A 26,589-nucleotide genomic window follows, 5' to 3' on the forward strand; every position below is an offset into this window, starting at 1 on the left:
TGACATGCTGAACCTGTGCATACATCTAAGAAAGTAGAGGCACTGCCATACCTTCTTTGACGTGGCACTTATGTGCTGATCCCAGGGTAGATCCTCCTCCGATAACACCAAGGAGTTTAAAGTTACTGACCCTCTCCACCTCTGATCCCTTGATGAAGACTTGCTCATGGACCTCTGGTTTCTTCCTCCTGGAGTAAATCAATTCTTTGGTTTTGCTGACATCGAGTAAGAAGTTGTTGTTGAGCCATTCAACCAGATTTTCAATCTTCCTATGATGTGCTGATTTGTCACCACTTTTGATTTAGTTAACAACAGTTGTATCGTCAGCAAACTTCCGATATGACATTGGAGCTATACTTGGCCTCAATAAAGTGAGTAGAACAGGGTATTGTGGAGGAGATGTTGTTGCCAATTTGAACTGACTAGGGTCTGCAGCTGAAGAAATCAAAGATCTAGTTGCACAAGGAGGCACCAAGCCTTCGGTCTTGGATTATTTCTCAAGACCTCTGAGGAATATTTCACTGGAAAAATAGTTTTCAGCTATTCAACCCCAGAGATCCTTGCCCTTCTGCTATCCCGCTTGCTTGTTATTGCAGAAACTGTATCAATATTTAGTAAAAACCTGGGTTCTTACCAAACATGGCCATGGGCTCTACTTCCATTTGGAAACAATTCATTATCAGTGTAATGAAAGGTGCAGTGCACTATTGGGGGGGGGGGGGGGTTTATTAATATGCATTAGTCAACCCTCCTCAACCCCTTTGTTTGAATATAGGCTAACCAAGCTAAAATATTGGAAATCTGAAATAAAATGAGAAAATGGTGCAGATATTCAAATGGCCAGGCAGCAGATGTGGAAAAAGAAATTGAATTAACATTTCAGACTATTGATCTTGCATCTCTAGCATTTTCTGTTTTTACATATAGGATATTATGGATATGAAGTTACGACTTATGAGGTGTTGACATGGGTCAAGTGCAGTGGCTCTAACTTATGATTTGTATCAATACCTGGTGAAAGTTGACTTTAAGTTCTATAGGACAATGCTAAAAAAGGATGACATTCACTCTGGCCTTTCATTACAGGAGAGGCAAATTAGATATATTTTCAACTAGTTCTTCATGTTCAGAAACTCACAGTAGAATAACTTAATTTAGCATACTGTGTTCAGAACCAAGTGGTAAAAGACAATGGTGCCAGATTCCCTTGCATAAGAATCTGCATTAAGGACTTTATGATAAGTAAGTCAGGCTCACAACATTGAGGTTGAACATTGAAAAAGCTAAGAGGTTGAAATCTCTCTTTTTCACCAAACTGAAGATATTGGTGTATCATCTAAGCTGCAGCAAGGCATGTAGCTGCTGACAATAGGAAAAGAACAATTTGCATTTATGTAGAGAGAATCTGCATTTAGAAATGCACAACTTTCCTAGAGTGCTTTGTAACTGGTGAAGCACTTTTGGACTGTGATCATTGTGCTGTGGGAAATAAAGCAATTGACTTGCTCATTGTGATCAAGAGCTACATCACATTTTGTGTGTTGAATAAATAATTTTGTCCACACTTCTTGTTACAATATGTTTAACTGCTAAGTGAGATACTGTATAGTGGCCCCGAATTTCCTTTGAGTGGCCTGCAGTCCATGCTTACTGACATTGCAGTCTAGAGCCCTCTGATCGTTTTTCCAACATAAAAGCTTTGTCAGTTTATGAAGCTGCAATTGCCAAGCTGAAACCGCTGTCAATGATATTAGCCATTCATAGTCAAAAGCTCTTAATAAAATGTATTATTCATGTTTTTAAGTAAAAGTAAAACTGGAAAATAAAAATAATCTGATTAACTCAATATAAATTCCTTTCAATGCAAGTGGGATAACTGTAAGGAAACGGCAGCAAGCAGCTTTGAAGTGCAATAGACTTGTCAACAGTGATCAGTTATTTAGTAGTTTGGAACTTTTGCATTTGCATGTGCGTGCACAGCAGCCCCCAAGCCTGCTCCGGGCGACACAGTTAATGAAAATACTAGTTCTTTGCAAAAATTCAATATTTCTCCAGGTCATGATCAGAAGACTGAGGGTAATAGATTCAAACTTCATGGTGTAATATTTTTTATGAGAAATTTATGACATCCAGTAGTCCTTGGGTGTTGAATTGTTTTCATTATCTCCTTGAGGAGGGAAGTTGATAGATTGACTATTGTGAGTAATCTTATTTTTATACATCAGCATGATTTTTAGGATGGGGAAACCATGTTTAATAAATACTATTGGGCTGTAGTATATCTGCACTACTGTGCAAAAATCATGGGTACATATATATAACTAGGGTGCCTAAGACTTTTTGTACAGTACTGTATTTTTCAGCATGGAGCAGAGACAGTTTTAAATCTGGCAGAGGCAAAGGCTGTTGAGAATAGTGAGGGTCAACCATTAAGGGATGGGTGTGCAACAGGTGGCAGAGAAGGAGTGTAGGGGTGGGGGGGGGGGTGCAGGTGCAGACACACCCATTTCTGAAACACAGGTAAGTTATTTGATTCCAAACAATTAGTTTATTGATTATTACCAGGGGTGCAGTGCTAATGTTTTAGGTGTTGGAGCTGACAAAATGCTTGCCATTTCCTATATCCTCTCTCTATATATATGTCACACCCAATTTGTGTACCTGCTCATTTCATGTACTGGGCAACTTCCTTGCCTCATTCATGTAATGAGCAGGTACACAAATTTGGTGTGACATATACATATGAACAGGGCTTCTGATAATGTCAAGCAGTAAACCAAGATGAAAGAAATATATGAATTCCAGAGCTCCACAAAAATATAGTGATAGTTAAGACATTAACAAGATTATAGCCTATCACTACATTTCAGTGTATAACTGGTACAATAAAACATATAATACTTAATTTGATAATATGTCAAAGTATTTCACGGTTGCATTCACTAATTATCATAAAATGTAATTATCAAGCAAGTAAAGAAAAAGACGGTAATCATGTATTTCACCAATTTAAAAGTAATTACCTACTTACCAAATGCCACCAATGAGAAGTTTCACAATAATTTCCACAAAGGGTCAGGCGTAATATGTGTTCGGGGGTCTGAAGCAACTTTTGTTATGGTGTCATCTGCTGATCTGGTACCGCAGCCATGATGTGACATACGGCTCAGGATTCCACTGAACTAATAAAAATAATCTGATTAACTTTATTGGCATGGGAAGAGATTGAATAATGAACAGAAAACCAAGGATAGAAATTCTTTTGTAAGTAGCAAGAAAGCAACTACAGAGTGTTAGGCATGCATCTGTTCATTATGTCTTTTCCTCAAAGTCAATAAGATAAATGTATACAAGTTTGTTTATTTATGAAAGTTTGTTTAGGCAAGTGAAGGGGACTCAAAGCATCTTCTAAAGGGCATAGAATGGAGAAGAAGGTGGTCTATGGAGTAAATGTTTGAAAAATATGAGATGGTGTACTTTGGAAGAAACTGGAAACATGAGACTACAGGCGTTGGGTGCTGAAAACTGAATGTGTTTTAAATGGTGTGAAATATGTATAGAAGAATCTGAGTGTGCGGCTTCAAAATGTGAAGAATGTAGAGTATAGAAAACAACTGGAAAAGCAAATTGTTCATTGAAATTTATTGGAAACAATTGGAATAATAAAGGAAGTCTTGCAGAAATTATGCAGTGTTTGGTGAGACTGCATTCGGAGTTGTTACGTATCCCGTAACTGGATCACTTACCAGCAAAGATAGAGAGGTCCGCTGAAATCTGATGGTACCATTTTCAAACATTTTTATTTATAAAGGGGCACAAAAGTAAGGTTAATACAAACATTCAGATACCATAAATTGTCAATACTCAATCTAAAGCGCGGGGGTTGTAGTACTCAATAAGAAATAAGCTCTATCGTTGTCCAGGGGATAATATCTTGTCCATTTGGAAAAAGATAACAGTCATTCAAAAAGTCGACAGGCTTCAGCCTTCTGGGAACCGCTGAGTTTCCCGTGTTGGAGAGAGAGAGAGAGAGATTGGTGAGAAAAGGAACACTTGCCCAGGTCCTTACGAAGCAAAGCGGTGGAATCAGGAGAGCAGACTTTCCTGTTGTTAGTTAAAAGCGATTGTCCGTGATTCCAGCCACAGACTCCCGATTCGGAATCTAATGCACGTGGCTTCCTTCAAAATGGCTTCCCGCTACGACGGGATCGCTATCGTGTCTCCTTGGTGCGTCTGAAGGGGTCGTCCCCCCCCAGACCCTCCTTTATACTTCCTCACGGGATCGCAGGTGTCAATCTCTCTCTCAACCAGCCCACTTTGCCCGAGGGCTTTACACGTGGTCTTCATGAGACAATAGTCAGAGTCGCTTTATTCTGCTTCCCGGGGGAACGTGGTCTTCAGCACGTCTCCCTCTCTCTCCCATTTCCTGTGTCTATTCAGCACGTCTCTCTCCCTCTTGGGTCATTGGCCCCCCCCCTTCACTAGGGCTCTTGCGATTCTTGCAAAGGAGGGGGCTGGTATCATAACAGAGTACAGTGCATAGATTTTATTCTCTGTGCCCAAGAAGATCTCCCATGGAATTAGTGCAGAAGAGTTATAAGGTTTTGGTGTTTGTCATCTGAAATGTAAATAGGAAGCTTAGCATTTATCAGTACACAACATAGAACTTGTCATCGTCATCATCATCAGGTACCATGCCCAGTTTGAGCTTTGACTGCCATGGCCCACACACTTCTGTTTCGGGTCAAGTGGATCAATTCATTGGTATTCATTTCCAGTTCGCTGGCTGCTGCCTCCATCATCATTTGTCTTTGCCTTCCTCTTGCTTTCTTCCCTTCAATCTTTCCCATAATTACCATGCATTTTAACTCCTCTTTCCTAATCACGTCCAATGAAGTTACGTTGCTTTTTATGATCTCATACATTATTTCTCTTTTTGTGCTTGCTTTGTACATGTCATCCTCGTTAGATATTTGTTTCGCCCATGATATTCTTTGCATCCTCCTCAAAAATCACATCTCTTCTGCTTCAATTCGTTTCCTCATGTTACTAGATATTGTCCAACATTCTGAACCATATAACATAACTGGATAAACGTAATATTTCAGTACTCTGAGGCGGGTTGTCATGCCTAGTTTAGTGTTGGTCAGTATATTCTTCATTCTCATAAAGGTGTCTTTTGCCATCCCTATTCTTCTTTTGATATCCATATCGCACCTGCCACCTGATGTCATCCAGCTTCCTAAGCAGCAAAACCTCTGTACTTGTTTTATGCCTTCCCCATTTATTCTCAGCTTGCAGATAGGATTCTCCTTCTTTTTGGATATCACCATACATTCTGTCTTTTTGCAATTGATAGATAGACCCATTGTTGCACTTTCTTCAACAACTATATCAATTAAGTTTTGTAATTCTTCCTCCGTACTTGCAATTAACAAGTATCATCCGCATATCTGAAATTATTGATGTTTTCACCACCAACTTTGATTCTCAAGGTTTTCTTCAGACCAAGGGTGTAGCTATGGGCACTTGCATGGGCCCCAGCTATGCCTGCCTCTTCGTGGGTTATGTGGAACAGTCTATGCACCAAATCTATACTGGTACTGCTCCCCAACTTTTCCTTCACTACATTGACGACTACATTGGTGCTGCTTCCTGCACCCATGCTGAGGTCGTCAATTTCATCAACTTTGCCTCTAACTTTCACCCAGCCCTCAAACTCATTTGGTCCATCTCAGACACTTCTCTCCCCTTTCTCGATCTCTCAGTCTCCATCTCTTGATGGAGACTGTCCACTGACATCTTCTATAAACCCACTGACTCCCATAACTACCTTGATTATACCTCTTCCCACCCAGCCAAATGTAAAAATGCTATTCCCTATTCCCAGTTCCTCCGTCTCTGCCGCATCTGCTCCCAAGATGAGGCTTTCCATTCCAGGGCATCTCAAATGTCCTCTTCCTTTAAGAATCATGGTTTCCCTTCTGCCGTCATCAATGATGCCCTCACCCGCATCTCCTCCATTTCCCGCACTTCGGCCCTCACCCCATCCTCCCGTCACCACAACAGGGACCGTGTTCCCCTTGTCCTCACCTACCACCCCACCAGCCTCCGGATCCAGTATATTATCCTCCTCAACTTCTGCCACCTTCAACAGGACCCCACCACTAAGCACATCTTTCCCTCTCTACCCCTCTCTGCTTTTCACAGGGATCGTTCCCTCCACAACTGCCTGGTCCACACATCCCTCCCCACAGATCTCCCACCTGGTACTTATCCCTGCAAGCGTAAGTGCTACACCTGTCCCTACACCTCCTCTCTTACCACCATTCAGGGCCGCAAACAGTCCTTCCAGGTGAGGCAACACTTCACTTGTGAGTCTGTTGGGGTCATCTATTGCATCCGGTGCTCCCGGTGCGGCCTCCTCTACATTGGCGAGACCCGACGCAGATTGGGGGACCGCTTCATCGAGCACCTCCGCTCTGTCTGCCACAACAGACAGGATCTCCCAGTTGCCACCCACTTCAACTCTGCTTCACAGTCCCATTCGGATATGTCCATACATGGCCTCCTCTACTGCCATGATGAGGCCAAACTCAGGATGGTACCTCATATACCATCTGGGTAGTTTCCAGCCCCTTGGTATGAACATTGAATTCTCCAATTTCCGATAATTCCCTCCCTCTCCCTTCCCCCATCCCACTTTCACTCTGCCTCCTCTTCCAGCTGCCTATCACCTCTCTCATGATTCTGCCTTCTTCTACTACCCATAGTGCTTTCCCTTTACATTCCTTCTTCGCCTCTCCTGCCTATCCCCTCCCTGCTTCCCCTCCCCCACCCCTTGATCTTTCCTCTGATTGGTTTTTCACCTGGCACCTTCCACCCTCCCCCCACCTTCCTTATAGGGCCCCTGTCCCCTCTTCCTTCAGTCCTGACGAAGGGTCTCGGCCCAAAACGTTGTCTGTTCGTTTCAACGGATGCTGCCCGACCTGCTGAGTTCCTCCAGCTTGTTGTACATGTTGATTTGACCACAACATCTGCAGTGTACTTTGTGTTTGATTTCCAAGATGTCTTATTTTTTGTGATATTGTTTCACTGCACACATTAAACAAATCAGGGGAGAAAACACACCCTTGTTTAACGCCTCTCTTGATTTTCGTAAACTGACTCACTTCTCCATCTATTCTTACAGCGACAGTTTGTTCCCAGTACAGATTTCTAATTAGGCGGAGGTCTTTTGAATCTAGATCTAGTTTCCTGTAATATTTCAAATAGCTTATTGTGCTTCACTTTATCAAATGCTTTTGTGTAGTCGATAAAACAAACAAACAAATCTTTTTGCACTTGAATAGCTCATTCTGATAGTATCCTTAACATCAATATTGCTTTTCTTGTACCTTTATCTTTCACAAAACCACATTGTTCTTTACCTATTTCAGCTTGTAACTTTTAGCTCTTGTCATCAAAATTCTTAGAAGTATCTTGGTGATATGACTCATTAAGCTTATGGTCCTATGTAGTTCACATTCTATTGCTCCAGGTTTCTTAGGAAGAGTGATAAATACTGATTTTTCCATCTCTTCTGATATTATTCCAGTCTCATAAATGGCATTGATTAAATCAGTAAGTTTTTCAATTCCATAATCTTCAAGGGCGATAATTTGTTCTATTACTAATTCATCAGGACCTAATGCCTTTCCTTTCTTCATCTTATTTATTGCATTACGAACTTCAGATTTTAAAATACTTGGACCTTCAATGTTCTTCTTAATTTCTGGTTTTTCACTTTGATCGTCTTCAAACAATTCCTGAATATACTCAGTCCATCTGTTCATAATCTCATCTTTTTCCATGATAATGGTACCGTCCTTTGCTTTCAAATATCCACCTGAAGAACAGAGGAGCTTTTTACCAGTGATATTCTTAATTTGTTGATGTAACCTTTTTGGATCAGTAATAGGGATTCTTTCTAGCTGCTCACATTCCTCTTCTTTGGCTTTTTGACATAAGCTTTTAACTTTTTTATCTAAGGACTTATATTCTGTATTGTGGCGTGTGGCCAAATGGTTAAGGCTTTGGACTAGCGATCTGAAGGTTGTGAGTTTGAGCCCCAGTCGAGGCAACGTGTTGTGTCCTTGAGCAAGGCACTTAACCGCACATTGCTCCGGTCCACCCAGCTGAAAATGGGTACCGGCAAAAATGCTGGGTTTAACCTCGCGATAGACTGGTGTCCTATCTGGGGGGGGGGGGGGAGGGGGGGTGGAGTCTCGTACTCTCAGTCGCTTCAAACCACGGACACCGGCATAAGCACTGGCCTGATGAGCCTATAAGGCTCAGGACAGACTTTAACTTCTTAACTTATATTCTATAGGATTTGCTTTCTTCCGTCTCCTTTCAAAAACCTGAACAATCCCTTGACTACTCGCAATTGATTAAAGAAGAAAATTTAAGACAAAAATTTACGATTGAAGTAAGGAATAGATTTCTAAGTCTAGAAATAGAATATGTTGAAGATGATAGCAATCATTTAGAAATTAAGTTTAACTCTCTAAAGGATGCCTTGGTAGAATCAACAAAGTCAGTGATAACCAAAAAGGTAAAAAAGCACAGAGAATAGAACCTGTAGGTCCATGGTATGTTCATATCCAACCTTCCACAGCAAGCAGTTACCTACACTTGCACTCTACTATTTAAATTTACAATGAACTCTGATAACCCAATAATTTGGCAACTCACCAGATGATGTTTGCTCCACTCCTTTTCCACTCAGTTGATCCATCTAAATTTGTCTGATACATTTTAAAACTTGCTATGTAACATTTTTTAATTAAAGTTTATAAAAGTATGTTGGATTAATAATAGTCTGACACTGATAAATCCTGTGTGCCAGATTATTGGAGATTTTCTTATACTTGCAGGTAGTCCTTGACTGACAACACCCAGCCCAGCAGGACCCTACCAATGCAAACAGCAAATTTAAACTGTGCAGCCCGGCATCGCTCTGACATTCAGAGAAAAATAAGCATTATGTTACAATAAAAATTGGTGATACTTTTGGAAAAAAATACTTACAATGTGTAAAATACAAAGTTATAAGTTACCTGAATTTTCCTTGAGTCATTCTTTTCCATTGAAATTAATTGAGTCATATGTGCACACAAGCAGCATGGGCAGGAGTAAGTCACTTGACCTTCACGCTAGCTTCAACATTCAATAATAGCATAAATGATCTGATTGTAATCTCAACTCATATCCTCATCTATTGTCATAACCTTTCAGCCCTATTTATTGTGTCTATCTGCCTTAAAAATTCTCTAAGACTCTGCTTCTATCATCCTTTTTGGGGAAGATTTACAAAGGCTTGTTAATCTCTGAGGAAAGGAAATATTCACCCCATCACTGTCCTAAATTGTGATCTTTAATTTTTAAACTGAGATTGCAGCTTTTTAAGGAGTCTTGGTGAATTGCTGCAGTGCATCTTGTCATTGAACAGCTGTGTATCAGTGGTGGAATGAACTGGTTGTCAATAGGGTGCATATCAAGCAGGCTGCTGCAATATGCCACAGCTTACCAGCGCCAGATCTACTTGGGCACAGGTTCAGTGGCAGATTATAAAGCATATCTGCAACGAACTTGTAGGACTTATTGCTGCTGATTTGTGTTAAAAGATTCAATATCTTAGTGCAGTTGGTATGATAGCAGCAAGTACTTCTCAATAGGTTTCATCCATCCATGCATCTGTGAGCACCTTTCAGAAATATTTGGATATTAAATTTGGGCTTAAAATTTGTGTTTGATATCTACCCTGGGCTGACTGGTGGAGTAGTGGCATCAGCACCGGACTTCAAGGCAGATGGTCCTGAGTTCAAACCCAGCCAGGTCCCAGTCTGGGCAGTAGCAGTGTCTGGGCGGAAGAAAGGCCTGGCAATCTACTTCCGTATCCTTCCATGAAAACCCGATGGACCCTATGGTCTATGAAGACACGAAGATTCGGACTCAACTTAACGACTGAACAACAACAGAATGAAAGAATTTAGCAGAATGAGAGATATTTGCATTGAGGCATATAAATATTCTGAGAGGGCTTAACAAGACAGTTACCAATGTGCTGCCTTTTTTCCCTCTGTGCAGAGTTCAGAACAGGACAGAGAAGCTCAGGATAAGAGGGCAGTTAGTTAGGACTGAGATGAAGAAGTCATTTCTTTAGGCAGAGAACTGTAAATTTGCTATTTTATTTTTCAAAAGGGACTGTCCATACTTTGTCATACAAGGCTGATATTGATAGTGTTTTGGAAACTATGGATATTAGAGGTGATAATAATTGAGTTATAAGTGCTTGAGGTACAGGCTCAGTAATCAATTATCAAATGGTGAAACAGACCTTGTCTATCTGGCATTTTCCTGTTGTTTCAAAGCTGATTTTCATATCCACTCGAAATCTCTCCTTTTACAAATTAAACATTATAAAAGCAGATTGATATAACATTTTGAGGATTTACTTGCTGCCCTAGTTCATGTGATTTGGGTCGCAGCCAAGATCTTTCAGATTGGAAAGTATACAAATGATGTAAGCAAAATGCAGTTGCTGTCTTTTTAGAATAATAGTTTAAATTTACTGCTTATGCATAACAACATTGATATGAGAAAACTAATTCATATTTTGTTTACATTTTTAAACAGCAAATTGAATAAAAAAGAGTTGGAAAAGAAAAAAATTGATCAAGCAATTGGGTGAGTACTTAGCTCCCGTTCTGCATTTCAAAGTAATGTTTACAAAGATTTGGAAATTATTTGGTTGTATCAATACAAATCATTCACTTAAAACGTGATGTAAAAACCATCTGTTGAGGGAAGATTAAAAGCTGTACAAGAACTTTCAAGATTAGACATTTAAAATAAATTCTTCAAAGAAGACCTTAATGTGGAAATTGAAAGGGTCAAACATTAAGATGCATCTCCTTCATTTGTTTATTACATCCAGAGTTCTCTGCAGTCTCCTCCACATTGTATCAAAATACCTATGCAACATTAGCAAGATGCACTTCAACAATATGAAAAGTTTTCCACTTCTATTACTCTCTCCTACTCTCTCTCGCACTGTCCCTCACACACACCAACTCTTATCAGATATCAGATCTGTGCCACTGCCACTGGTATTCAATAATAAGTTTCTAGATCTATCTAGTAATGCTTGGGATCTGTAGGTCAAATCATCAGTAGGTCAATGTACCAGCTTAGTCTTTAGTCATTTACTCATTTGAGGAAAAGGGATTTGGAGAGGAAGATTTCAGTTCTTGCACAAAAGTCACGATCTACCAGATACTTTGATCCCTCCTAAATGTTTTTATTTTGAGACCTGGACTATCTTCAGTAAGCATTTCAAGGCACCGAAAGGATAAACAACCCAACATCAGAATGCTCTCCCAGCCCAATAACCCCAGCATCAAGGGCCTAGTTACTCTGTGTATATTTGCTCTCATGCCCAAAACCAGCCTCTCAGAAGAGATAATATAATTTGAGCTCTGTCATGGAAAGTATTTACCAGATAAACAAAAGATATATTCATTGTCATGCTCAAAGCTTCTTTGAAGAAGTGCAACAAATCTACCAGCTCCCAAAAATCTCTAGCTCAAAATGGAGAAAGATTGTTCAAGATAGTACAGAGAACCTCAAGGCAATGTGTTGGAAGCACACAGAAGTTAAGTGTGAATAGCTAAGGAAGTACACCACCTCATGAGCTGCACACATCAGTCACCACCTGCTCCATCTCTGGCAGAGTCTGTAATAACCACCTATGGAACCTATAAAACCAGAGTAGAACAACCAAGTCAGCCTTTATCCTGACGGACTGCCTAGGCAGAATAAATAACATCAGCAATTTGGTTTTTATTTCTTTAGTGCCTCCAAAATCCCTCCAATTAAGAATTTACTGTCAGGGAAATTTTTGTATTGATTCCACGTTATTCTGATTTGATTACATTTTTAAATGTATATCTATTCTCTTACAGGTTTTCATTTGCTATAGTAGGAATTAATATAACTGACCTTGCATATTCTCTGCTTATAAGTGGATCATTGAAGACCCATTTGTATAATGTTGCTCCTGAATCACCATCACTCTTTCACTTCCACAAAGTCTTCTGTAAGTTAATACCAAACATAAACTTAAGTATCATTTGCTGTGAAGCATTTCTGTTGAAATGTAGTTTTGATAAATATCTTAATATACTTTAGTATTCCTTGTAAGTTTGGGTGTAGATGCATGGCTGCCAGTTATATTTTGTTCAGCTGTCATTTTAGAGTAGTGGTCACCAACCTTTTTAAGCCCAAGATCCCCTACCTCGGCCTTAGTGAAAGGTAAGGTCGACCCCAGATTGATTAGTTACACGCATGCGCACCGGGGCAGAAAGACCGGAAGTAAAACCCCGCAACCCGGAAGTGGAAATAATATATAAACACCAGGGGTATCCACCCTTTTTTGCACTACGGGCCGGTTTAATACTGACAATATTCTTGTGGACCGGCCGACGGGGGGGGGGGGGGGGGGGGGGGGGGAGAGGGTGTTAAACACGACCGGAATACAGCGATACTCGAAGCAGGTTCCTTATGTTCAGTCTGTTCCGCAATTTAGTTTTTGCGGCTCTTGGCACTTCGCTGCTGTCCTGCTTGCTCATGTTTTTTCCGCTGGAAAAACTCAACGGGTTTGTCTTTAAGTGTGGGGTGCTTGGACTTAAGGTGCCGAAGCAGTTTTGAGGGCTTCATTGCCTCATTAGACAGCCTCCGGGCCTGAACTCCAGCCTCCCACCCACCCTCCGTCAGCCACCTTGGCCAGGTGCGGGTGGTCACAGGTGGGGTGAGAGGACAAGGTCAGGGTCGGAGGTTCCCATACCGGATTGTAGTCCGGAGAGAGAGAGAACAACCGAGCGAGGAGTGCAACAGGGCACGCCTCCCCCCGTAGGATCTATCAGCCGACAAAAGTCTGTTTCAGCAGATCGCAGCGAGGTAGCTGCTCTGCTACTTACAAAACTCTGAGCCCGAATTAGTTCGTCTGCGAATATTTTAGCACCGGGTTCCCCACGAACATTCGGTGTAGTAAACAGGTTTATAGGCGGCGCCCATCTGTCCGCACTCCAGGCCAGTACCAATGGCACTTCCTGCCGGCCGGTTACCCGAGGCCAACCAGTGATCCTTGGCGCAAGGGTATCACTGCGTTTAGGCGACTGATGACCTCGCGTGGGTTCAAGTTCAACAGTGGGCTGACAGGGAATGAGGAAAAGTGCAGCTGACTCATATCGTTTCCTCACAGCCCGGTGGTTGAGGACCACTGAAGTACACTGTGTAGTGCGTGGCGGGGGAGCTAGACACGTGCGCACTGGGCAGAAAGAACGGAACTAAAACCCTGCAACCCGGAAACAATCTCTCAACAGTATTTGTGTATTTCTTTTTCTTTTTTTTTTCGGGATCTACTGGGAAAGTCTCAAAGATGAACCAGTCGATCGCGATCGACGGGTTGGCGACCACTATTTTAGAGCTCTGAGACATCATATCTCTTGTTCAGATATACTATCATTTGCAAAACTCTGATCCTGATGTATAATGTTTTTTTTCTTTTTTTATTCTAATGCAAATTGTCCAGGTTTTTTCCATCTTTATAACCACCAATAGTAAACTTGTCCATAAACAATTCACTGGAAGACTCAGCAAGTAGAGAAGCTATCAGTGGGGGAGAAGGATTGTCAATGTTTGGGGTCAAACCTTTGTAACTGGACTGAGAGTGAAGAGGAAACATAGCCAGTATAAAGAGGAAAGTGGGTGGTAAGGCAGGGGCTAATAGGTGATTGGTGCACTGAGGAGAGATGAAAGATCACAGGCAAATGGAAGCAGATAAGGAATGGGGTGAGTTAAAGTAGGGAGACAAATTATACTAACAATCTTCCCTTTCTACTCTCAGTCTTGACGCAAGGTTTTGACCCAAAACCTCCACAATTTTTCTTTCCATCTCCCCCCATGCAGATTTTGCTCAACCATTCCTCCAGCAAATTCTTCGTTGCACCAGAATGTAGCATCTGCAGTCTCTTGTCTTCATTCATCTTGTCACCTTGTGTTCTTTCTATTGTTGTTGTAAACTCACACTTTTGTTGTCTTTTTAATGCAACACATCCTGCATCCAAGTTGTTCAGAAGCTTTGTTCAGAACTGGCTCTGCTTTCATTCTTGGGATTTAACAAATAAAATTGCAATATTATAAAATTGCATTGGTTACTATTCTGTATACAGTTTCCTTCAAATGATTTTTTTTTTTGCTTTACCTATGTTTCACGCAGGCTACCTGATGCATGAGTTTCATAAATTCTGGGTTGAAGAGGATCCTCTTGATATAATGGAATTTAATCGTGTTCGAGAGAAGTTCCACAAGCGGATTATAAAACAGCTTCAAAACCCAGACATGACCCTGTGCCCCCATTTTGCAGCTTCTGAGAGTCTAATGAATCTGTAAACCATCTTCCCATTCTCCAATCACTGCCTCACTTCATACTTGTCTGTGAGCTGAATTTAAGAAACTGAATTTAAATCACAGTATTGATCATGACCAGCATATCTGATGACCATGGTGACTGTATGCATGCTTTGTTTTAAGTATAACAGTTCTCTATTTGAAACAGTAAAAGTACTGCACATGCTATACATTCACATGAACAATGGAGATATTCTCCATAAACACTTGCTCATATTGTTGCAGCATGGAGTGTTACATTTTTAATAATTTGAAGAAATTTTTTCAATGTTTTCATACATTATCTCTCATATGCTGCTTTTCTCCTATTGTGCTTTATAATGTTGTGATCAATGATTCTATATAGCCCTTTAGTTAAAAAAAATTATTTCATAATTTGCATAAAATTACAAACAATATTTATTGTAGAAGAATATACTGTATTTTGATCAAAGAATTTGCATAACTACACACAATGTCATTTTCTGGGATTTAGCTATATGGTAACTTTTAACTTCTCAGCAAATATTGTTCGGTGAGTTTATTTAAATTGTACTTCCATTTCAGTACAAATTAGAGCAAATATCTTGTGTTTTGACAGATTTGCTTTGAAGGTTTGGAGGCAAATAGCTTGGACTGTGTGTCAAATGTCCAGAAGGTTATTTGTTCTCAATAGGAAATGTGATGTGCAGCTTGGCACAGTGTGCTATTAATAATCTTGCTTATTGATTCATAGAATAGTTATTGGAGCATGTGAAGGTGCAGTAGATTGCACACATTTGGCTTTAAGTGCATTTCTGGACCAATAAACAGGTATTTTGTGAATTATCACATCAGTGCCATATCTAGTTTAAAATACATCTGATTGAAAAGGGATAAACCTTTTTTTAAAGATTTGTTAACCCTGCTATGACAATATATACATATGAATATGAAAACAGAAAAATATGGTACTGTTTACAAAACAACAGTTGGTGAATCTATAGTTAAAATATAGTAGTTTATTAAGTTTGTTAAAGGGGCATCACCTAGATGAAAATGTATTTATTAACTGAAACAAATATAAAAATTCATAGTATTTAATTGCAACCCACTGCTTGTATGCACATCATCTTAAAATTAGGTATTTTTTTTCTTAACCACCAAATCTTTGATCAATTAAGCTGATGGCCCTCAGATTAGCTATAACTTAGTTTTTAAGCAAGCTGTATACCTGTCATTTTACTTCTTCATTGGTGATAATTCAAAATGTATTTTAATGAAACAAAATACAAGATTTTAATGTATATATTATAAATATATTATTCCTTGAACTAATGTCTCATTTTCACCACCTCAGAATTTGAAGTTTAAGATTATACTTGAGCATACTAGATTTCAATGTTTTTAATTCAAATATTATAATGCTGTTGTAACCATAGGATACTCCAGGTATTGTTTAAAAAGATTCTAAATGTTTGAAGATGTAACTTTTAATACTGTATTGCTAATTAACCTCAAAACATCCCATTAAAATAAATCTCAAGGTAGCATATGGTGGCATACACATACTTTAATAATAAATTTACTTTGAACTTTAATGATAAGGATCAGTGTATTTACTGTATTTACTGTTCTTACTAACTTCAAGAATACTCTGATCAAACCAAAGTTTTAATCATGTATATTTTCACTAATTATCAAATTTATTTGCCTGCAGTCAATACATTTCATAATTTTTGCAAGTTAGCTACAGTATGTTTACTGACCTAAATTTAATTTTTTCTCTCCTTTGTCATGAGCAAAATATCTTAAAGGAAAATTCCTAAATGTATTCTTTGTAATAAATGTTGAATTTTCTTCATGTTTTTTCACTTTTAGATATTTAGTTCACATGTATGGAAAAATGTGAGGTTATTCATTTTGGCAGGAATAATACAGAAGCATATTATCCAGAAGGTGAGAGATTGCAGAGCTCTGAAAGTCAACAGGATCTGGGTGGCATGGGGAATGATTCTCAAAAGGCTAATATGCTACCACAGTCAGTAAATAGGGAAGCATTTAGAAATGTATTGATAAAAATAGAATATAATGTTTCAGTTACATGTTGCTTAGGTAGGATCTCTTCTAAATACGTCATTGATCTATTAGGAAAGGACACGAGCATAGGTAACAGTTTGGTGAAGGTGTAAAGTTCAGTGGAGTCTTGATAAAGTGGATATACCAAGGATATCTCAGCTCAGATATTTCTCCCAATTCATGTTATAGATTTTCATTTATTCTGCCAAGCTTGCATCTTCTAGATTTTCCCTTGAGAGGAAACTTTCCATATCCACCCAGTCGGATGCATTTGTCAGACCTTTACCCATTCACTTATTTGCATCCCTTTGCAACTCCTCTGTATTCTCATCACAAGTTATTTTCCTAACTTAGCAACTATGTCTTCATCCAAATCATTTATAAAAATTGTAAAATGTTAGAGGCCTGTGTACTAATTCCTGCGGTACATCACTGTTATATCTTGCTATCTATAATGGATTCAGTTGTGCCTATTCTTTGTTTTCTGTGTAAGTCAGCCAGACTTCTATCCATGCCAATATGTGAGCTTTTAATTTCCACAGTAACTATTAATGTATCCTCTTATCATATGCCTTCGGAAAATCTAATTATAGTATCCACTGGTTCCCCTTTATCTATAGTACGTTTCTAAAATGAATTCCAATAATGTTATCAAATGTGATCTCTCTTTCACAAAACCATATTAATGTCTTATTAGCTTGAATTTTCCCAAGTGCCCTGCTATAATATCTTTAATAAAATCTTCCAATATTTTCACCTATTACAGATGTTAAATGGTCTGTAGTTTCCTACCTTATTTCCCTTTTTTGAGTAGAGAAGTTAGTTATTTTATTTCAGTCTAATGGAATTATCTCTGAATCTAGAGAATCTAGGAAAATTAAAACCACTACTATTTTTAAAAGTTTGGGATAAAGTCCATCGGCACTAGGCAGCTTGTCAGGCAACAGCTGCGACAATTTGCTCTGGAACACTTCCCTGGTGATTGTAATTTTCCAGAGTTTCTCCCTCTCTCTCATTTCCTGATTTACAGTTATTCTAGAACGTTACCTGTATCTCGTTTAGTGTAGACCGACATAATATATCTGTCTAGTTCATTTGCCAGCTCCTTGTTTTCTCTCATTAATTCCCAAATTCACCTTTTATTAGAACCAATGTTCACTTCATTAACTTATTATTCTACACTTAAAATAACTAATAATATAAATTTATTTTTAATAAATATGCACATGTAACTTAAATATTGGTTGTAACTCTCTATAATTTAAAAAGAATACTGCTATAGCTAAGATGATCCAAAACACTAGAACAGAGCCACAAAAGCTAACCTGCCATCCACTCTCTTACAACGTTTGAACAAGGTTGCTGCAGAATCTCTTTCTGAGCACTGTAAGTAGAAAATGATTGAAACAAATTCCCGCATAAATTTAATATAAAATTTTATATTTTAAATGCTGTTGTGATTGTTTTAGTTGGCAGATTATATAGTTTAATGCAGTAAAAGATAAAGGCATGATGAAGTTATGCCATACAGGAACAATGAGAAAACTGGAGAAGGCAAGGGAAACATGAAATTAAAAAATGAATAAAATTATTGGTCTAATCTTGACCTAATCTTGTAACCAGCAATGAACAAGGCACCAGTTTACATTACACTCAATATTATTGTTTGCTTTCAATGGCATAAAACTGAGTGAAGTGTAATTGTACAAATTTTCTATTGGGAAGATTGGTTTTATTGTTCTTCTTCACAATGGCAGATGAGAAATATGTAGTTTAAATTCAGTGTACCTGAATACAGAGCCAGCTGGGCAATTATTTGAAGTCTATTATGAGAATTCAAAAGAACTGACAAAATAGAAGAAACAGAATATTTTTTAAAAGTTTCCTTTTCAGTAGATGCTCCATAATTCTGTTAATTTTTATCATTTTCTAAATTTTTGGCAAAGAAGTGTTGAATGATGTATTAACTTGAATACAATATGTGTTTTTGAACAATTAACAGGATTGTCACTGGACATGATCAAAATACATTTTTGTTTAGTTCATCAGCAGTTTTCTCTTGAATAGCCTTTAGCTCAACTTGAACCATGCAACATTTGATGAGAGCAATTTTGGATGATCATGTTTGCCAAACATCAATATTTGTATATATTTAAGCAGATTGTATTCTTTAAACAATTTGTTGATCATACTTGTATATTTTGCACTCAGCGCTCAATCCTAAAGTGTTTAAATCAATATGATGTTTAAGTGTACCTTTACTCTTGAAGTTCATAAAGTATTTTTATTTAGTTATGTGAATAGTTGTGTATGAATTTGGATTTCAAAATGTGCAATAGCTTGTTCTAAATGCTTAGGAATTTGTAATGGACAAATCTGAACTTTAATAATGAAAAATTTAAAAAGGTTCTTATTCTGTTTTCCCCCAATGGAAAGAGCAAGCTATACCAAGTTGTATCTATAACATGCTATTTTCCATGTAGAATAATCTAAAATCCTTAGTTCATTACTGAAATAAAAATACTACATTTAAATTTTCATTCTTAGATTGTGTTTTTTCTCTCTCTGTTATTTCCTTTAAAGCCCACACCTAGAGGTTTCTCCCATTCTGATCTGTCAATTGGATGATTTTATATTTATTTTTTAATAATATACTCTCTCAGTTGAAATAATCAGACCCAAATATTTTTTGAGCAAATGACTTATTTCTGGTATTTTAGTTTTCTTACAGATAAATATATTTTAATATATTTAAATATATATATTCTAATATATTTGTTAGAAGTGTTACTCTTCATATGATGCATAAAACTCTGTTGAACAGAGTTTTATGCATCATGGGGACAACAGGCAGTGTCCTATGATATATCTCATTGTTCATAAGCAAGAGAAAAGAATATACATGTAACAGTCACTTCAATTTTTTGTGTAATATAGAAGATGCTATGTCAATGTATATTGCTTGTTTTGTTCCTTTAAACAACTAAAGATCCATTGACAGAGGTTTATATGAGAAAAACATAATAGACAGATAGATGATCACTGAATTTCACATCCACAATTGATCTGCACCTTACAAGCTATGTTTAGTAATTATATTCTATATTTTAAGCAATTATAATATTTTAGTTTAATGGATTAAACTGTTTTCTGATATTCAAGAGTGACTATATGGAACCAGTAGTGTATAGTAAAAATTTCAGCATTCCCAACTTGTACTAATAATGGAGAATGCATTCTTGGTAAAAATTAATGCTGCAGCACAGTCTAAAATAATTAACATTAGAATAGCTGTGATTTTAGTCATTAAATATGAAAAAAACCATACCAGTTCAAACATCTTGGAGAATACATTCATACACACAGCTTTGTTACAACATATTGGTTACCGTGGATAGTGGAAATTTTATCTCTTTTGGCTTAATTCGCAATTAGATAAAGTTACATCGATTTCTCAAACTTCCGGTAATTGACACCCCACCCCCCACTTTCACCTTACCCATTGCCATTTCCCTCTCACTTATCTTCTTACCTGCCCATCAACTCCCTCTGGTGCTTCTCTCCTTTCCCTTTCTTCCATGTCCTTCTGTCATCTCCTATCAAATTGCCTTTTTTCCAGCCCTTTACCTCTTTCACCAATCAACTTCCCAGTTCTTTATTTCACCCCTCCTCCCCCCCCCCCGGTTTGTACTTACCTACTTCCTTGTACTTCTTTCTCTTCTTCCCCCACCTTCTTACTCTGACTTCTTATCTCTCTCTTCCAGTCCTAATGAAGAGTCTCAGCTTGAAACTTCAACAATTTACTCTTTTCCACAGATTCTGCCTGCTGAGTTCCTTCAGCATTTTGTGTGTATTATTTTGATTTAAAACACTGATGGTTTGATCTGCTCATCATCCTCAACCCCTCCTCCTCAACCAATCCTCTGTCTTACCATTCTGCGCCCCTCCTCTCTATACTGGCTATCTTCCGTCTTTCCTCTTAGTCCTGATGTAGGGTTTTGTCCCAAATTCCTTTCCTCCACCCATGCTACTCAACCCAGTGAGGTTTTCAAGTCAAGTCAAGTCACTTTTATTGTCATTTTGACCATAACTGCTGGTACAGTGCATAGTAATAATGAGACGTTTTTCAGGACCATGGTGTTACATGACACAGTACAAAAACTAGACTGAATTACATTTAAAAAAACAACAGAGAAAGCTACACTAGACTACAGACCTACACAGGACTGCATAAAGTGCACAAAAACAGTGCAGGCATTACAATAAATAAAAAACAGGACAATAGGACAAGGTGTCAGTCCAGGCTCTGGGTATTGAGGAGTCTGATAGCTTGGGGGAAGAAACTGTTACATAGTCTGGTCGTGAGAGCCCGAATGCTTCGGAGCCTTTTCCCAGACGGCAGGAGGGAGAAGAGATTGTATGTGGGGTGCATGGGGTCCTTCATAATGATTCAAATGAAACTGTTAGCTTTTTGTTCTTATTTGTACTGGTGCAGACAGAAATGTTTGTAACGCATTCCCCAGATTGATATCTGGGATGGAGAGGTTGTCACTTGATGGAACGCCAGACTTGCATTCTCTTGAAATTAGAACTGGTGCTGATTTTATCAAAGCACAGAAAATTCTTAAGTGTTTTATGGGGTAGGTTTCTTCTGGCTTGGTTGTCTAAAAGCAGATGTCATTGCCTCAGAACAAGGGGCTGTTTAGGGAAGAGCTGAGGACAAATATCTTCACTAAGAAATAGCATGTCTTTGGAATGCTTTACCAAAGACAGTTGTGTGAAGGGTAGATTGCTATGTATACTCAAGATAGAAATGTGTAGTAATTTGGATTGTTAGGGGAATAGAAGGATAAGGGGTTCATGAGGAAAGAAATAGCAAGATAAAAATCAACAATGGTCTTATTGGGTGGCCTGAATGAGTCCAAAAGTCCCATTAACATAGAAACATAGAAAACAGGTGCAGGAGTAGGCCATTCGGCCCCTCAAGCCTGCACCACCATTCAGTATGATCATGGTTGATCATCCAACTCAGAACCCTGTACCTGCTTTCTCTCCATACCCCCTGATCCCTTTAGCCACAAGGGCCATATCTAATTTCCTCTTAAATATAGCCAATGAACCGGCCTCAACTCTTTCCTGTGGCAGAGAATTCCACAGATTCACCACTGTCTGTGTGAAGAAGTTTTTCCTCATCTCGGTCCTAAAAGGCTTCCCCTTTATCCTTAAACTATGACCCCTCGTTCTGGATTTCCCCAACATCGGAAACAATCTTCCTGCATCTAGCCTGTCCAATCCCTTTAGAATTTTATACGTTTCAATAAGATTCCCCCTCAGTCTTCTAAATTCCAGTGAGTATAAGCCTAGTCGATCTAGTCTTTCTTCATATGGAAGTCCTGCCATCTCAGGAATCAATCTGGTGAACCTTCTCTGTACTCCCTCTATGGCAAGAATGTCTTTCCTCAGATTAGGGGACCAAAACTGCACACAATATTCTATGTGCGGTCTCACCATTCTTGCTTTTATTTTGTATATTCTTATGTGCTTGTGAGATGCATGGCTCACAGCCTAAGAAAGGCTGGACAAGCTCATCTCCGCACAGTACTGTCTGGATTATTTCCACAACTGGCACGATTTCACGTGAAAATATTGCTTGCAATACTTTCCCGACATAATCCGTTCTAAAGTAATCACAGTACCAGCGCAGTGCAGTCCTATTTTGATGCAACGGTATAGTGTCATAGAATGGATGATACAATATTGGTACAGTATGTGGCTTCCACAGTGGGAAGTTCCTGGCAGCAGCACCATCAACCAAGCTGCGCATCTGGCACCACACTCCACAACTCTCACTTCGCTGGCCAGGTATATTTGTATTGCAGTGGCTCGTGTTTTAAATTCACACGAGCACAGTGAGTGATACTGGCTAAGACAGAGTTACATCAAGCCAAACCTCCGGAGTGTTATGGGATATTAAAGCTCGGTGCAGAAGTTACTGTCGCAGCTCAGCGCAGCACTAAGACCCTGCCCCATGCACCACCAGCCACTCAAGCCGCCTTCCACTGTCGCGTCCGCCTTGGCACCTGGCTGCGTCACGTCCGGCCGCCCGCCCGCCCGCCCGGTGCGGCGGCTGTGAGCAGCCGTGTCCTGTGGCGACGGTCTGTCAGATCGGGCCGTGCTCCCCTCCGTTTGTGTCGGGCACCTCATTCCACACGTGTCACCCGTATTCGACACAAAATAAAGGTAGGGCGGATTTGAACGTTATTGTCAATAAAAATCCCGGGAGGAGGGTGGCTGTTAGTTGGCGCCGCATAAAGTACGGGGATAAAGCGGCCGTTGCTAGGATGGGGCTCCGTGAAAATTTTCCAGGAGCATAAAACTATTTTAGGTCTTCGGTGAAAATCAAAACATGGCTCTGTTTTGTTTTAACAGCACTTGTTCTCAATCAAATTTTGCGTAAAGGTAAAATAAGAATGGCACCTTTTGTTGCTACTTCTTTAATGCAGCAAATGGGGATCTTATTTTGATTTTCTGGCCTAGCCGAATTCACAATGGAAATTTCAAGTGTTTTCCTGTTAGACCAATTACATACAATATGCATTCCACCATTTTACCATTTTATTTATTGAAAAGTGCTGATAGGTGCAGAATTAAGCTAATGGAAAATGTAGTCAAAACGATGGAACTTTCTAGTTGTATTGAACCAATGTTGATTGAATTAAATATTCCGTTTAATCTTTCAGTTGGTGGCTGTGCTTGTGTGTTAAACGTTGTCAATTAACGAAGCAAGGCGCAGGTTTAAAATCAAATTATTTCTGTTCATTCCAAAATTACTTGTAATATGATCCGCATAACTTGACAAGACCATACTAGTTTCCTCAGTATGTTACGATAGCTTTGCCGAATGCATTGTTTCAGAAAGGAGTAAATCAGTAAATATTTATTTCTATTTTTATACTTTCAAGGTAACTTTTAAAATTAGCATATTTATGTTGATAAAACAAAAGACAATGGAGGGGCAAAGAAAATGATTAACAAATCCGCCCGTATACGTACACAAACTTAAGTTGATGTGATTGGTTCTTTTTGGTCAAGATTTCAGTGTATGACTGTGCATTTTTGGACGACGCAAGGTGACCACATGAACCATTGCTCTTTTTGAATTTGCCAGTTATGATTTTTCAGTTCACACACAGAGAAAGGAATACAATTAAAATTATTATTTTCTAGGGTTTTATTGACCTATGAGCATAAATACACAAATACCTATTTCCATATCACCAAAGTTTCTGTCACATTGTCACCCGAGCAGCTGTGATGCTTTTTTATCTGCATAAAATTTTTTGACAGTTTGTAATAACTTATTTAATAGACTGGATACCCATTCTTACTGCAAAACTGAAACATGCAGTTCATCTTTTACCAAGGATGTTTTCAACTCAGCAATCTACAAAGCAATGTTGAGGGTATGATGGGTGGGGGAAGAGACATCATGGTACATAGAATATATATGGGAAGGATGTAAGCTTCAAAAATAAATTAGAATGGCATAGAGGGGTCATGAAGTATCACTGGCAGACAAGATTAAGAAAATTCCCTTGGAATTCTCTAGATTAAGAGCATGAGGGTAACTGAAGAAAGGGTAGGTTCATTTAAAGACCATAGGAGGATGAGGATATTCCAAAACATGTTATCATTTATAAAGGTCAGCGCATTTGGTGTCTTAGAAATCATGAACACTAAATGACCACTAAGGGTATGTTCATGGTCGTCTGCTGAATCCTATCCATTTCAAGCTTTGATAAGTGCGTTTGAGATGCTCTTCTGTGCACTACTGTTGCAATGCATGGTTATTTGACTCACTTTCACCTTCTTGTCAGCTTGAACCAGTCAGGCCATTATCTCCTGACCTCTCATTAACAAGGCATTTTTGCCCGCACAGCTACTGCTCACTAGATTTTTTCCCTTGGTTTTTCACACCATTCGTTGTAAACTCCCGAGACTCTTTAACCTTTTGTACTAGCGTGAAAATCTCAGGAGATCAGCAGTGTCTGAGATATCACACCAACAATCATTTCACATTCAAAGTCACTTAGATCACATTTCTTCCCCATCCTGATGTTTGAATTGAACCTCTTGACCTTATCTGCATGCTTTTATGCATTGAGTTGTTGCCACATGTGATTGGCAGATTAGATATTTGCATTAACAAGCAGGTGTCTCTAATACAGTGGCTACTGAGTGTGGATTGTACTCCCTTTATAACTTACTGTAAGATCAATCTAACCCTTCCCCCTCAGCCCTCCACTTTTTTCCACCCATGTACCTGTCTAAGAGTCTCTTAAATGGTCCTAATGTATCTGCCTCTACAACCACTCCTGGCAGCGCATTCCATGCATGTACAACTCTCTTGTTTTAAAAAAAACTATCTATGTCATTCCCGCTATACTTTCCTTTCATCACCTTAAAATTATGCCCCACTGTATTAGATATTTCCACTCCGGAAAAAGGTCTTTAGCTGCCAGAGGTTATTAAGGTGGATGAGATATTTCTCCATTGTTATCGGAAACAAGTGAGTGATCCTGGGGAGTCTTTTAAAATTGTGCCAGATAACGGAGGACAGCAGTCCAAGAATAGAAGCAGGGATAGACAGGTCAAGCAGGGATAGTCAGCATTGGCTTTGTTGTTGGGAAATCTGGTCTGAATGATTTAATTAAAAATATTTTTCTTCAAAAAAAAAATCAACAGTGTGTATTGATGAGGGTAGTGTAGTTGATGTAGTCTGCATGCACTTCATTAAGACCTATGACAAAGTCCCAGGCTAGTCCAAAAGGTTAAAGACAAGTTGGCAAATTGAATCAAAGGTTGGCTTGGTTAAAGGAGACGGGATGAAAATGTATGGTTGGAAGCCTGTGATCAGTTTGGTGCTGGGATTCCTACCATTAGCCATATGCATTAATGATTTCGATATGAATATAGGAGGTACAGTTAATAAGTTTGAAGATAAAATGACAGTTCTGAGTGTTTTTGATAGTGAGAGGGATGGTCTTACATTATAGACAATATTGATCATCTGATAAATTGGCTAAAGCAGATGGAGTTTAATCCCAAGAAGTGCAAAATGATGATGTTTGGGAGGTATAACAAGGCAGTATATACACCATGAACGTGAGGGACCTTGGCAAATGTGTCCATAGATCCCTGAACATAGCACTACAGGTAGTTAATGTAGTGAAGAAGTCATATGGTAGGACTAATCAAAATAGGACATACATGGTAAATGTTAGGGCATTGAGGAATGCAGTAGAGCAGAGTGATCTAGGAATAATGATGCATAGTTCCCTGAAGGTGGAATCTCATGTGGATAGGGTGGTGAAGAAAGCTTTTGGTATGCTGGCCTTTATAAATCAGAGCATTGAGTGTAGGAGTTGCGATGTAATGCTAAAATTGTACAAGGCATTGGTGAGGCCAAATTTGGAGTATTTCGTACAGTTCTGGTCACCAAGAAAAGTTGAACAAGTTAGGTCTTTATTCTTTGGCGTGTAGAAGGTTGAGGGGGGACTTGATAGAGGTATTTAAAATGATGAAGGGGATAGATAGAATTGACATGGATAGGCTTTTTCCATTGAGAGTAGGGGAGATTCAAGCAAGAGGACATGAGTTGAGAGTTAGCGGGCAAAGGTTTAGGGGTAACACGAGGGGGAACTTCTTTACTCAGAGAGCGGTAGCTGTGTGGAATGAGCTTCCAGTAGAAGTGGTAGAGGCAGGTTCGATATTGTCTTTAAAAAAAAAATTGAATAGGTATATGGACAGGAAAGGAATGGAGGGTTATGGCACTCATGCAGGTCAGTGGGACTAAATAAGAGTAAGCGTTCGGCACGGACTAGAAGGACCAAGATGGCCTGTTTCCGTGCTGTAATTGTTATATGGTTGTATGGGTTGGTGGTTTTCATTAGCCAGCACATAGAATTTAAGAGTAGAAAAGTATGTAGACAAACTTCCATTAAGCCTCAGCTAGAGAATTGTAAGCAGGGGTTCTCA

General features: G+C 39.0%; 2 protein-coding genes across 5 annotated transcripts in view; both read left to right on the forward strand.

Annotated features, from left to right (window-relative positions):
• The window catches only part of elmod1 (ELMO/CED-12 domain containing 1), a 48,100-nt gene extending 29,011 nt beyond the window's left edge, over positions 1-19,089 (forward strand). For all 4 annotated transcript variants that reach the window (XM_073043632.1, XM_073043633.1, XM_073043634.1 and 1 more), the window contains 3 exons: positions 10,681-10,731; positions 12,009-12,142; positions 14,324-19,089. In XM_073043632.1, the coding sequence (XP_072899733.1) occupies positions 10,681-10,731; positions 12,009-12,142; positions 14,324-14,496 (358 nt within the window). In that variant the 3' untranslated portion in view covers positions 14,497-19,089. The remainder of the gene's footprint in view (positions 1-10,680; positions 10,732-12,008; positions 12,143-14,323) is intronic.
• Positions 19,090-22,656: 3,567 nt separating this feature from the next.
• kbtbd3 (kelch repeat and BTB (POZ) domain containing 3) overlaps positions 22,657-26,589 on the forward strand; it is a 28,134-nt gene continuing 24,201 nt past the window's right edge. The window contains exon 1 of the mRNA XM_073043645.1: positions 22,657-22,791. The gene's annotated coding sequence lies outside the window, so the exon portion shown is untranslated. The remainder of the gene's footprint in view (positions 22,792-26,589) is intronic.

Source organism: Hemitrygon akajei, chromosome 4 (genome assembly GCF_048418815.1).
Source record: "Hemitrygon akajei chromosome 4, sHemAka1.3, whole genome shotgun sequence".
Classification (NCBI taxonomy): domain Eukaryota; kingdom Metazoa; phylum Chordata; class Chondrichthyes; order Myliobatiformes; family Dasyatidae; genus Hemitrygon; species Hemitrygon akajei.